Source organism: Gobius niger (genome assembly GCF_951799975.1).
Source record: "Gobius niger genome assembly, chromosome: 11".
NCBI lineage: Eukaryota > Metazoa > Chordata > Actinopteri > Gobiiformes > Gobiidae > Gobius > Gobius niger.
Genome location: NC_136862.1, coordinates 30,558,281 through 30,573,189, shown reverse-complemented (window position 1 = coordinate 30,573,189; position 14,909 = coordinate 30,558,281). Strand labels below are relative to the sequence as shown.

The 14,909-nt window shown below is 39.9% G+C and overlaps 1 protein-coding gene across 6 annotated transcripts in view; it reads left to right on the top strand.

Moving 5' to 3' along the window:
* Window positions 1-14,909, top strand: part of tcf7 (transcription factor 7) — a 124,132-nt gene that overhangs the window by 72,295 nt on the left and 36,928 nt on the right. For all 6 annotated transcript variants that reach the window (XM_079566351.1, XM_079566349.1, XM_079566350.1 and 3 more), the window contains exon 4: window positions 6,180-6,306. In XM_079566351.1, the coding sequence (XP_079422477.1) occupies window positions 6,180-6,306 (127 nt within the window). The remainder of the gene's footprint in view (window positions 1-6,179; window positions 6,307-14,909) is intronic.

Sequence of the window (14,909 nt, the reverse complement as noted above, 5' to 3'; positions counted from 1 at the left end):
ATTCTAAATAGTTTTCCCCATTAACTGTTTTAAAAAATGACCATATATGGACGATTCCAGAGATGCCGTCTGTATCTATCAACTCGTCTAAGCTCAGGTAAGAACATATCACAGAGTGGAAACACGGTGGCCTGTTCCTTTAACGATACTTGGTTTTTGATACCGATACCTGAACGATGCTTTTCCCGATGCCTGCGCTCAAATATTTGTCATCGAGGACCAGAAAACAGAACAAAAATGTGTGGAAGATCTGCTCATTTACAATATCGGGTTCATCTCTAATCCTAAGAAATGTGTGGGAAAATGGGGGGAAATTTAAGCAAAAATAAAGAACAAAAATGTGTGGAAAAATAGGGAAATATTGGGAATAAATTGGAAAAAATTGGGGCAAAAAAAAATTTGGTAAAGTATTGAGTTTATACTGAAACACTGAAACAACACTTCCTTTAATTATGTCCTTCGACCAACGGCATCAAAACTTGGATCTAAGAATATATTTTTTCGGTACCTGCTTTCGATACTTTCATTTTTCCGATACCAGTAGAACTTAAACCTTTTTATTGATACCAGACTGGTATCGTTTAACAATACCCAGCCATACCTCTGACCTTTACTGTCCTTTTGTTGCCGAAGTGAGCACGCAAGAAGTATACTCTGATTGGATTAAGTAACAGAAGACCTTTCAAAATACATTGAGTATTCTGTGTATAATTTGAAAGTATTCTTCAACACCGGCACTGTCATCATCTGGCGGAGCATTAGGAGCACATTTGGTCTGTTTGCTCGCTCTCATGTTTATTGTTTTGAGTTTTACTCCGTAAATATACTGGATAGGTTTATACTCGGCCTGCTGCCAAACACGGATCATTAGTCACTGACGAAGCTTCCTGAAGCCTTTGCCGGCGATGTTGCGACGGTTAAGAGCATAACCGGGAAGAATGTGGCACAAGAGCATTTATGTTTATCAGCTGCACATGTGTCTGCGGCGTCGCCGGGTTTGTTTTTGCGTCGGTCGGAGCTTCTTCCTCTTACGACAGACTTAACACAGAAGTGCTCGCAGAAGTGACTGACCTGCCTTTAGCTGTACCTCAGTTCACCAGCGGCTCCTGGACCTGTTTGAACTGAGCGCTGAATGAATGGAGAAGCCTGGCCCTATAGTTACAGACGGCATCTCTGGAATCGCCCACATATGGTCATGTTTGAAAACAGTTAAGGGGGGAAACTATTTGGAGGAAAATGTAAACTTTCTCTAATTATTCAAAACTACTTTAACCTCTTAACTCCCGCCTGAACCGAGAGGATCTTTTTCCTCATGTCATCAGATTTTTTTGCCATAATTTTTTTAGTTTTTTTGTCATTTTTTGTCACATTTTTGTCATTTTTTCGTCATTTTTTTGTGAAATTTTTGTGTAATTTTTGCCACTTTTTCATCAATTTTTCGTCACTTTTTTGTCACATTTACATCATTGTTTTCGTCATTTTTTTGGTCACATTTTTGTATTTTTTTTGTCACATTTTTGTCACATTTTGTCATTTTTTTGTCAATTTCTTGTGACATTTTTGTGACATTTTTGTCACATTTACATCATTGTTTTCGTCTCAGTTTTGTTGCTATTTTCACAGCTTTTTTCCAGAAGCTTTTGGACTGGGGTAAAGCCAAACTGGAGAAAATATGCTCGGTTCAGGTGGGAGGTAAGGGGTTAACAAATGCTGAATTATGAATATAGTTTTCTACTAAATAAAGATACAAAGACATGGAGAGGAGCAAAGTGGTTCAACAGCCCATAAATACATAAATAACGGAAAATGCTTCATGTTAGCATCGTGCTAATGCTAACGGCTAGCTAGTGCTAGCTATGACTGCCATTTTTTCACTACTACTGAACAATCTGCTGTGAATAAACATCCATATGGGCCCGATTTAGACTTTCCTTTATTTATGTGTGATAAAGAAGTTCATATTCCACCAGAAAATGGCTGAAAAGAGTGAAAATTGTGTTTCCCAAAAGATTCTATTCACCCCCTTGGCGAGGCCACGCCCCCTTCTATGATTCAATGCCGTCTATATCTATACGAAAGTATGGCGAGGTGTGTCGTGTCCGTTTCATGGCATTTATGTCATTCTGTGGCTTCACCATCATAAACGTGTTGTAAGATGATGTTTAGTGGCCATTGGAGGTGAATCCGACCACACAAAAGCAGAAACTTGACTGAATATGATCTAGCATTCAGTCCTGTGGTCACTTTTATACACCAATTCTTATCTTAAAGGCACACTGCGTAACATTTTGGACTATGCTGTTTCCATCAATACAAACATGCTCTCAATGACTAACTCGACACAGAGAATGCTATTACTGCAGTGAGTAAACAAAGAATGGATTTGGATGAGGACCTAAATTATTTAAATCTCAAATTCTACTGACTTTAGTCCACATCTCCATGGAGACGAGCTGGAGACGTACCCACTCCTGGTAAAGTTACAGTCACGCCTTAGGAGAGCTGAGCCGCTCACAGCAAAAGCAAAGGATTTAAGGGGCGATTTTCAATAACGAAAACATGTGTCATGAGATAAAGGCTTGTCTTTCAATTTTATTTATTGGGTAAAATTTTGCATGGTGTTGCTTTAAGTTAGATCTGTAAATAGATTTATGATTCCTAATGAGGCTTTGACGTCGCCTAAATGTGGTCGATGGTTTAACAACAACTGAAAACATCTGGATCGATCATATCTTTTGGAATGTTTGAATGTTAAATGCTAACGGCTACAGGGAAAATACATTGAACAGGCTAACGTAAAGTAGCCCGGTTTGCTAACTGTCCGCTTAAGTTAGGATCCTTCCTTTGTATTCCTATATAACATATATAGCAGTTTAGCATATTGCACGTTTTGTTGTCGTTGTCGATGGTAATGCTAATTTTGTTCTTTTTTTTTTAGTTTAACCTCTTAACTCCCGCCTGAACCGCATTTTCTCCAGTTCAGCTTTACCCAAATCCTGTAGGCCAGTGTAGCACCTCATTTGAAAGCTAACATCTACAAAACTCATCTAAACGGATCTTTTTCCTCACGTCATCAAATTTTTTTCCATCTTTTTTTGGAGGGGTATTCAACTCAATTTTGTAACTTTTTGGGCATTTTTTTGTGTGCAATTTTTTGGCTTTTTTTATGGCATTTTTTGTCACATTTTTTCACATTTTTTTTGCATTTTTTCCACATTTTTTGTCAGTTTTTGGTCACATTTTTGTCATATTTTTTTCACATTTTTTGTCATTTTTTGGTCATTTTTTGTCACATTTTTTGTCATTTTTTGTCACATTTTTGTCATTTTTTCTCACTTTTTTGTCACATTTCCATCATTGTTTTCGTCTCAGTTCTGTCGCTATTTTCACGGCTTTTTTCCAGAAGCTTTTGGATTGGGGTAAAGCCAAACCGGAGAAAATGTGCCCGGTTCAGGTGGGAGTTAAGGGGTTAAAGTAAAGTTTTCACAGGTTAAAACTAGACAAAATCCAAATGCAAAGTCGATCCTGAAGTCCAAACCTCAGGCTAAAATCCAGATATTCCACATTCCCGAAAAGAAAGCGTCTAAGCTAATCTGAATATATCTGGACTAAACAAAGGGACATTCTTGCTGCGAGGGGGGGGGGGGGGGTTCAGCCGCCGTGCCGCCCTTGAAGCTGGTATTTCCAGTTGAGTTTCTGATGAAGTCACTGTGCCCCTGTGTCTCATCAAAAACGCTGAAATGACATAAAAGTCTACACAAATCCGCCCACTCGGGTCCGGAGCATTTACCGTCGCCTCCCTCAGAGCAGAAACACGAGCTCCTCTGTGCCCGACTCACGAGTTAACAAACTGCAGTTCAAACAGCGGCGTGCGGTTAGTGACCTCCAACAGAGCCCGAGCCTCCTCTGCGGCATAACTGCACCATCCCGAGCGCATTAGGAAGAGGAGGAACTTCCAGACATTGGGAGAGTGGTTTAGAGACACTGAAGACGTTGTAGATGCCGTTAGAATGATGTAGGACGTGGATCTGCTGCGGCTCCGGTCTGCAGAGCTAACGGCTCGAAAGAAACTGAAATGGAATTATTGAAAAGTGCTAACCAACAAAGGCTGACGGGAATCTATGAACTAATTATTATTATAAGCACCATAGCATTTTTTTGTAATGGTTTTTCTTCTATTTCAAGATTATTCACATTGTAGCTTAATTTATGAGTGATCACAGATGGAATTATGTTTTAAATCAGGGGTCCTCAAACTTTTTTTCTCTGGGGGCCACATTATCGTTCCTGACTGTGATGGGGGGCCGGCCCGGGTTGGCTCTAACGTAGAATTGTTTGACCCAGACTTAAATGCATCAGGCCTCATTGTGAAGTACAGGTTACTCGCCTGGCACAGTCGTCCTTACTACTATATCCACAAGATCAATACTTGACTCAGGCTCATGTTTGTTTAGCTGTAGTGGTTTGCAAAAATAGTAATCAAGTCTTCACACTTTGTTTTTATTTGAAATACCACAGGTAGTCAATTTATTTTTATATTTTCAAATAAGATATCATTGCGTAATGTGACCAAAGTAATAACTGCTTACACTTGTATTGCGCTTTACAAGCCAGAGTCACAAGTTTCTCAAAGTGCTGTCGTCTTTATTCATTTACTCCACACTTTGCGGTGTTAAGCTTCATTTACCACGTGGCTATAATGTGTTGTTTATATTCTGATCTCTTATCACGTCAGTGCCCCTGCTGGACACTTGTGGAACCTTTTCATTTATTTAAGTTGCCCCCTAGTGGCTGAAATGAGTATACTGGTTATTTTAAAAAAAACTCTGCTCAGGTATGGGCTAGAGACTTTCTTTTTACATACTTGGGAATTTGTGCTCTACAAGTCAGGGGCTGGGTTAAATCATCTGGTGGGCCGGATTTGGCCCGCGGGCCGTAGTTTGAAGACCCCTGTTTTAAACAATGGGGCGACCGTGGCGCAGTTAGTAGAGCGGGTCGTCTCATGATCGGAATGGTCGGGAGTTCGAATCCCAGTTCCTGAAGGAGACAACAAGACACTTATGAACTAATGAAGGTAGAAAAGCGCTATATAACTTGAAATTAGACCTTTAAAGGGGCTAGATGCAAATTAGCCATTTTATACTCACTCCTGCCACCTCAGGTCATGCTTGTAACTGCACCCTATATACTAAGCTCGTGCATGACGGCACTTCGGACGTGAAGTAACACCTGTTTGAGTGACGGTGCAGGATTTTAGAGGCAGTTGTGGTGAACAGGTCTGAGCTCATTCTACACATCAGGACATTCTTGGAACATGTAGGAGGAGGAAAATACATAATTTTCTCTGTATAGTCCCTATACATTAAAAAAGGTGAAATAGATTCTTATAATATCCGCCTTTTGATTTCTGCTTTGCACTTTTTACATTTCCTCACGATGTCGTCACTAGAAATGCTTTTGACTTCACAGACTGTTTTTTCAGGGACGACCTCATGAAGTTCATTGAGAAAATGCCTTTTGGAAGAATTGAGAATATAAAACATGTTTTTGAGTTATTTCACGTTTTTTTTCTTGCCTACTTAATCCCACATGTTCATTCATAGTTTTACTGTCTTCAATGTGAATCACACACTGTGAGGAGTGCTGAATATCGGATGGAGGGGAATCCGTGTGCACATTGATATGGATGAACTGGCAAAGGATTCTCTCTTCTGACTGATCCAAGAGCTTTCTTTTTGTCTGGTAATAGAAGCTAACCTGCTCCAGAGCATACTGGCTGAGGACACGCTCTCGTAGACAATGATCCATCTCCGTAGCTCCGCTCGACCAGGGTTCAGTCCTGGCGTGGTCCCGGTTTTGACCTGGTTTGATGCTGGCTTTTTCTTTTTCGGCTCTGGTCCCGCAGTATGAAGGCTTGCACATTCTCCCTGCGTCTGGGTAACCTCTCGGGGCCCCGGTTCCCCACATCAACTGAAACCACGCACAGTCCCGACCGAACCCCTGGCTCACGATCTGAAGACGGGGTTGTCAAGTTGCCTTTCCTAATCATAATTTCAGTTCGTTAAATCGCATCATTTCATGGCGAGAGATCCGTCTGTAGTTTTGTTGTGTGCTGTTCAGACTCTCGACGTTTCTCGCCGGATAACGTGACTAGACCTGTTTCCTTTTTGTGTCCACAGTCTAACAAAGTGTCGGTGGTGCAGCAGTCCCACGGCATGCACCCGCTCACGTCCCTCCTGCCCTACAGCAACGACCCCTTCGGCCACAGCCCGCCTCACCTGCCCACAGACATGAGCCAGAAGACAGGTAAGACTGAAGGCCGGACCGCTCGGATCGGAGGCAAAAGTACTTCCATTCACTACGATTTTTGTTCACGTTTAGCGGAACATAAGTGGTTTCGTAGATATTCACTTTGTTCTCCTCAGCCCGAGTGCTCGGACTTGTGACGTTGTAACGTGTTAGTCATTAATGCTTGAGTCACACTTTGTGCTGATAAAATGATGAAATGGAAAAGATTACTGATGAAATGTTTCTGACACGTACCCTCGAGTCTTTCATTGAGGACGCTGCGGGACTAGACTAGAGTGTTTATGTGTGTTGTTTTCAAAATAAAGCTAAAACCTCAAACTCTTTTACAGCAAAACATCATTCAGATTCAGTTTCCTTTTGAAAATGACATTGGAACGCGACAGTTTCCACTGGTTGGGAAAAAGCCTTGAACTTTTACTCAAATAATGTGTATTTAAAGAGACTAGATGCAAGTTTCTCATTTTATGCTCACTACTGCCACCTCAGGTCATACGCGTAACTGCAGCTTCTATATTAAGCTCGGGCATGACGGCACTTCGGACCCGAATGAACACCTTTTTGGGTGACAGGGCAGGATTTTCGAGGCAGTTGTGGTGAACAGGTCTGAGCTCATTCTACACATTAGGACATGGCTGGAACATGTAGAGGGAGGAAAATACAGAATTCCAATAAAAATCTGTATAGTCCCTTTTAAAGTGACACATTAGACACAATTTTTGCTAAAACATCTCCCCCTGCCTCAACCGAGTGCATTTTCTCCAGGTCAGCTTTACCCAAATCATAAAAGGTTACAGCCTATAGGCCAGAATGATTCAGATTCAGATTCCTTTGTTGGCCATTTGCAGTTTGAAAAACCACATTGGAAAAAAGAGCTCAAAGTGCGATATGTAAAACACGTAAAAAGACACAATATAAAAAAACAGAACAAACAAACACTGCCACATTAAAAGCCTAAGGGCAAAATATTGTACATTAAAAGTCCACACAGATAAATGTGATAGAAGTGCCTGTTTAAAGTGCCTTGTTTAAAGTGATCACAGCTTGAGGAAAGAAACACGAATGACGCCTCATTTGAAAGCTGAGACCTACAAAACTGACAGTAACTTTTTTGTTGCGTTGTCGGCGCGTTTTGGTCACATTTTTGTTGCGTTATGTCAATGGGAAATGACTCAAACTGCTGTGGAATTTCACCTTTATCTATTCAGACGGCATCGCGTCATAGAAGGGGGCGTGGCTTCGCCGAGGGGGAAAACCGAATCTTGAAGGAAACACAATTTTCCACGACAATATGACTTATTTATCACATACAAATAAACTCAAGTTAAAATCGGATCAATATGGATATTTTTCCACAGCAGATTGTGCAGTAGAAGTAAAAAAAACGGCAGCTGTAGTTAGCGCTAGCTATCGTTAGCATTTGCCATTATTTATGTCTTTATGGGCTGTTGCTCCTCCTATGTCTTTGTATCTTTATTGGGTAGAAATCTATATCAATAATTCAGCATCTGTAAAAGTAGTTTTTGAATAATTAGAGAAAGATTAGATTTTTCTCAATTGTTTTCCCCTTTAATTGTTTTCAAACATGACCATATATGGGCTGTGTCTATGTCACTTCCTGTTAGCAGCTTTAAAACTTAAATAAGAATAACTTTTCTGCCCAACATTTCTTCATTAAAATTGCTGCTTCACAAATAAAAGGATTATTGCTTAAACGGATCCATCTAAACCTCATTTGCACTTAAAGTTGAGACGCTGCAGGTGAAAATGTTGAGATTTGTAGCTTTAACATCTAAGCCTTAATCTCGGAGTAAAAGAAAGACAAAACTCACCCTTTTTTGTCACGAGTGAACTTCTCCATGTTAGTCGCTCCTGCAGACTCCACACTGTACAGTCTTGGACTTAAATCAGAAGTAGTTTTTTAATATCTAGTTCCCAGTCAGATTTATTGAGTTTTGAACCGGCGACATTTGAATTTTTACAGATTTCTTTACTAATAAATAGCTTATGCAAAAAACTAAAGATCCAAAAACCGCTCTGAACAAATCTTTGTCACTAATGTATCAACAAAATCAAACCATCTGTTTAATCCTGCGTCTATACATCGGTTAGATTATTAGATTAGTTTGAGATGAAAACATGAAATGACAGAAAACTCCCAATACATGTTTTTCTCATATTTACACCAGTGTTCTACGACAAAGGTTTCAGCTGGATATCTCTGATCTGTATCACTCCCCGACTCCAACATTCTCAGATCAGTGTAATGTATATTTCCCTCTTAACCTAAACCGGGCGGCGTATCAGAGCTCCCCCTCTCCAAACCTCAGCACACATGCGGCCCATTGCCTTCTGTTCGTCTGTCGCCGTCTGTGAAGTGGCAGCTCTGAAGTGGGCAGAAGCAGCCTCTCACGCTCACACACATGAACACACGCACACACACACGAACACACACACACACACACACACACACACACACACACACACACACACGCAAAAGGAATGAAACGAGATGGAAACGATTACGCTGACGGTCACAGCGTCGCACACACGCGTTCCTGCTTAGACTGGGACGCACAGGCACAACAAACAAACACACCCATATCTGCGGGACGACCCGGGGACAGATGACGGTTTTAGGACGATGGCGAAACCTGCTGCGAGGATGAGACGGCACGATGAGCACAAAGAAGGGGACGGGGTTCGTAACGGGCTGTAAGATCGGAGACACACAGAAAAACATTTTAATCCAGTGAGTCATGTTCTTTTTCATCAAATTGTGTCAAAACAAGACCAGGAATAAAACGAGTCCAAAGTGAAACTTTAGTAGCAGAAGCAGGACTGAAACTTCACTTTTGCACGTGTTAAAGGTGTTTCTGTTTTTCAGTTTCTTTAGCATAAAGTTTCTGCGGGGCATGAAAAAGTATGAAGTCGTTAACTGCCAAACTTAAGGCTGTAAACTGTTATCTGCCAGTTTACGGCAGTGGTTCCCAAAGTGGGGGTTCGGACCCCCTGGGGACACTGAAGAGAGGGTCAAAAGATGAATTTGAGACAATATTTTTTACATTTCTGACTTTGTATGTTTAGTTTTCATTTAAAAAGCATATTTATGTGAAATAAAGCCAAATATCACAATACAGTATCTAAACTAACATCATTAAACCAGATTTTAAATGTTTTACACCTTTAATACTTAAAAATGCTAATTACGTTTTACAGAAGAAGTTGGTGGTTGAGTGATTTTGGGGGTCATGGCCTGAAAAGTTTGGGAACCCCTGGTTTAGTGTTAGAGTTAGGGTTAGCTCTTCTGCATATCCACATCTCAAAGTGTTGTGACTGAGAGTTTACAGCCTTAAAGGAGCTAAACCTGATCATACAAATCGCACTCAAATTTCAAATTGCTATTTTTTGGTCCAAACATCAACATTCATCACAGGGACTGAGTTTAAACCAGGTTTCACAACTTTCAGGAGGAAATCTGTCACTTCACTGTAAAAAACGCCTTCTAGCCTGACATTCTATGACTGTTTAAAAGTCTTTAAAACCAGTATTGTTTGGATAAATGTCTGCTTTTACCATAGACTAAAGGACAAAACACACTTTTATTCCAATAACAGAAAATTTTAAAATCAAGGATATCTCCTTTAATGCCAGTGTGATCCTCATTTAAAAGCGAAGACCTTCTAGTTTCTAAAACTATGTGTAAGATCTGTGTGAGTGAAACACAACTTACATCACACTTGCTGTTCCTAACCCTCACCCTTGACCCTAAACCTACCCCTGACCCTAAGCCCCTGGTCAGGAGAGGCAAGTGACAGGTTAAATGTAATACAAAAGCATTAAATTAGCCTTAAAGGAATAGTTCACCGTTTTTCCATACTGAGATATGTTCTTACCTGAGCTTAGACGAGTTGATACGTACCTGTCTGGTCTTTGTGCCCGTGGAAGAGCTTGGTAGCTACATCCTAACAACATCTTTGGTCTTTTTGCGTGACTGAGAACACGCAAAAAGACCAAACGGGTACGTATCAACTCGTCTAAGCTCAGGTAAGAACATATCTCGGTGTGGAAAAACGGTGAACAGTTTCTTTAAATCTACAGAACCCACAAAACTGACATCGCTCAACTGTTTTCACTGCAAACATTTGTCAAAAACAGAACAAAAACTATGGAAAACTAAACTAAATCAAATCCAGCTGCAGTTGTGACTGAGATCTTATACAGTCTTTTGCTCAAAAGTTCCCGTTCTTCCAATTTAGTTTTGAATATCAACATTTCCCCTCAATCCTCTGTTTCTGATTGAATGTTTAAAAGGAAACCTGGCAAGATTTAAAGTTTAAAGAGATTCAAATGTTTTGTATAGTTTTAACAAATCTGATTGAAATATTGCATTTGGGAAACATAATTAAATGCAACAAACAGGTATAACTATATTTTTATCACTCTTTTTAGTGACTTGGCTTGAAGCGGCGTCCGCACCCAGACTACTTACCACACAAAAATGTCGGACAAGCCTCCTTTACATAGTTGCAGCTTGTTACAAAGTGTAGCGTGTATTTATCCCACAGCACCTGAACGCCTCACAGGGTTCGTGCGACGGTCAGGAGTCAGTCACGTGACCAGAGAGAGAGGAAAACATGCTAAAAACAAATTCCCAATTTAAGCCAAATCACAGCCGGGAGATTTGCTTTGGTCTGATGGACCAAACCGGGTTCATCTTCAAAGGAGGAGGAGGACGAGGCTTATTAGTGCAGCAGCGAAGACCGCACTGAACCACTTTGACCAGGTTAGGACTGGAGCGCTTAGCGTTTGTAAGGATGAGGAGTATTTTTTTTTTTTACTTCTACATTTGAATGGTGCAAGTAATACTTCCTAATTCTTACATTTCTATAAAGACTCCAAAGCAAAAAGTAGAAGTTGGCCCATTTTAACCTCTTACCACCCGCCTAAACCAAATGCATTCTGTCCTCTTAGGTCATTATATAGGCCTGTGTAGCACCTCATTTGAAAGCTAAGACCCACAAAACTGATCTTTTTCCTCGCGTTGTTGCTGTGTTGTTTTGGTCACATTTTTGTTGAGTTTTTGTCATTTTTTGGTGGAGTTTTTGTCACATTGTTGATGAATTTTTGTCACTTTTTTGTTGAATTTTTGTCACATTTTTGTCACATTTTTGTTGCATTTTTGTTGCATTTTTGTTGCATTTTTGTCACATTTTTTGATTGAATTTTTGTCACTTTTTGGTTGAGTTTTTGTCACATTTTTGTTGAATTTTTGTCACGTTTTTGTCACATTTTTTGGGTGAATTTTTGTCACTTTTTGGTTGAGTTTTTGTCAAATTTTTGATGAATTTTTGTCGAATTTTTGTCACATTTTTGATGAATTTTTGTCACTTTTTGGTTGAATTTTTGTTGAATTTTTGTTGAATTTTTGATGAATTTTTGTTGCATTTTTGTTGCATTTTTCTTGAATTTTTGTCACATTTTTGTTGCGTTTACATCCTTGTTTTCTTCTCATTTTTGTGGCTGTTTTGGTGCTTTTTCCCCAAGAAGCGTTTTGATTAGGGTGAAGCAAAACTGGAGTAAATGGGATCCGATGAGGTGGAAGTTAAGGGGTTTAAAAGCCTAAGGAAGCACAGTACTGAACAGTGTAGTGCCGTATGTGTTAATGCCACTGGCTCACCACAAGGAAGAAGGTTCGTCCCCACCTTATATATTAAAGTATATTGTCTTTTCTACTTTGATTACTTGAGTATTTTAGAAAAGCAAATTCTCCTCCACATTTTGTGTTGACGTGATAGTTCACCAGAGGTATTTGTACTTTTAAGTATTGAAATATTACCTTGACCACCACCGGTTGCTTGCTAAAGGAGCGAAATGAAGTATGGAGGAATGGCTTCTTGTACATGTTTTAGGTTGCCGGGGGAAACCGGAGAGCTTGTGGCGCTAAGATTTGCTGATGCAGGTTTCTTTAAATGATAATTATTTAATTAGCAGTCTGGTCACAACCGTCAGCTGCAAGTTCACAGAGATGACAGAAAAACAGGCCAGTAAAGAAAAATCCGTATAGATCTGGTAAATATTGTGGCCTCTGTGGAAATCCCCTCCCCTCTCTCTCTCTCTCTCTCTCTCTCTCTCTCTCTCTCTCTCTCTCTCTCTCTCTCTCTCTCTCTCTCTCTCTCTCTCTCTCTCTCTCTCTCTCTATCTATCTATCTATCTATCTATCTATCTATCTATCTATCTATCTATCTATCTATCTATCTATCTATCTATCTATCTATCTATCTATCTATCTATCTATCTATCTATCTATCTATCTATCTATCTATCTATCTATCTATCTCTCTCTCTCTCTCTCTCTCTCTCTCTCTCTCTCTCTCTCTCTCTCTCTCTCTCTCTCTCTCGCTCTCTCGCTCTCTCGCTCTCTCGCTCTCTCGCTCTCTCGCTCTCTCGCTCTCTCGCTCTCTCGCTCTCTCGCTCTCTCGCTCTCTCGCTCTCTCGCTCTCTCTCTCGCTCATGTTCTAGGGGCCATTGTTTGGAGCAGGTGGGTGACTCCGTCATTAAGTCCTGAGTCACTCGAAAGAACACGTCACACATCCACAAAGTACACAGACGAGTACATGTACACACGTATGCAGGAAAGGTCTTGTCACGGGCTTAGACCTCGCAAAGGCCTACTTCAGACCGGGTTCAGACCTGCTTGCTCTGATTCCACATTTGATTCTTAGTTTCGACTTGTTATTTGTTGGCTCAGTTTGTCTTGATTTTCTACTTTATTTAGCGTCGAGCACGTGTTAAACATGCTGCAACACCGTCATAAATGTGTGTCAAAGACCTCTTCCAGCAGTAGTTTCAGTGTATTGTACTAGTAGCAGGAGGAGGATGACAATGAAAGACTGTGGTGGCATGTTTTTACCTCACGGGGATGTGGATGGAAATGAGCCTTGAGCTAAATCCGGCACAGCATCAGTTGCCGCTCATTAATATTCATTGTCGCATTGAAATAAATCTGTGTTTTCTCCAGCAGGTTAGACTGTAACGGCCTGCTCTCTGGCCTCTCTAAGCTGTCAGGAAACTGCAGAACATCCAGAAAAATCATCACATTAGTCCAGTGCTCAGGCTTGTGTCGCTCAGAGAGTAGATTTTGAACAGCTCTGTTTGTTTCAATGGGGCGACATGATGGTAGAGGAGGTCGTCTCATGAGCGGAAGGTTGGGTGTTCGAATCCAGCCTCCTGAAGAAGTTGTCAGATGTGATCAACCTCTTAACTCCCGCCTGAACTGAGAGCATTTTCTCCAGTTCAGCTTTACCCAAATCCTGTAGGCCAGTGTAACGCCTCATTTGAAAGCTAAGATCTACAAAACTCATCTAAATGGATCTTTTTCCTCACGTCATCAGATTTTTTTTCCATCATTTTTTGGGGGGGGTAATCAACTAATTTTTGTAACTTTTTTGTCATTTTTCCGGCAATGTTTTGTCACTTTTTGTCAAATTTTTGTCATTTTTTCGTCATTTTTCGTCAAATTTTTATCACCTTGTTGTCATTTTTTGGTCATTTTTTTATCACATTTTTATCACATTTTGTCATTTTTTGGTGATGTTTTTTTGTCAATTTTTTGTGACATTTTTGTGACATTTTAGTGACATTTTTGTGACATTTTTGGCACTTCATCATTTTTTGTCATTTTTTCGTTTTTGTTTTTTTTTGCATTTTTATGACGTTTTTGTGACATTTGTCATTTTTTTGTCACATTTTGTCATTTTTTGGTGACATTTTTTTGTCAATTTTTTGTGACATTTTTGTGACATTTTTGGCACTTCATCATTTTTTGTCATTTTTCGTAATTTATTTTTTTTCTACATTTTTTTGTGACGTTTTTGTCATTTTTTGTCAAATTTTTAGCATTTTTAGCATTTTTAGTCACATTTTTGTCATTTTTTCGTCAATTTTTCGTCAATTTTTTTTGTCAAAGTTTTCTCACTTTTCTGTCACAGCTTCATTTTCGGCTCAGTTCTGTCGCTATTTTCACACCTTTTTTCCGGAAGCTTTGTGCTCGGTTCAGGTGGGAGTTAAGGGGTTAATTGTGCTTATTGATTTATTTGCTTTTTAAATAACACTTCCTTTTTCTGTAACCCGCTTGAATTGCCTTTCGTACGAATATGGCTCTACAAATAAACGTACCTGTGGTTGTAGTGACAGTAGTGGCAGTAGCATTAGTACAGTAAACACCTCACTGTCCATCACTCCACGCTTTGATCCGATGATGTCACTGTGTTTTTACTTCTACAACAACAAATACCGGAGCCCAGAGGGACATCTGTGGACTCGCGCAATACAACTTTGAAAAATATACGTATTCGTTTGCTTTTCAAATCAACACCGTGTTTATTTATTCATTCCACATGAATAAAACACGTCTGATGCATAGTTTCTGCAGTTTTCTTTATGTGCATGAGGTTTCAAACCAAAGCTTCATTATTTGTAACCATTGACAATAATAGAACACGCACCAAACCACTTTAACCATTTATCTACCATTTATATTCATATAAAACCTGCACCTGCCACGGTAAACACATCACTTCTGCAGAACACTCAAATCCCCT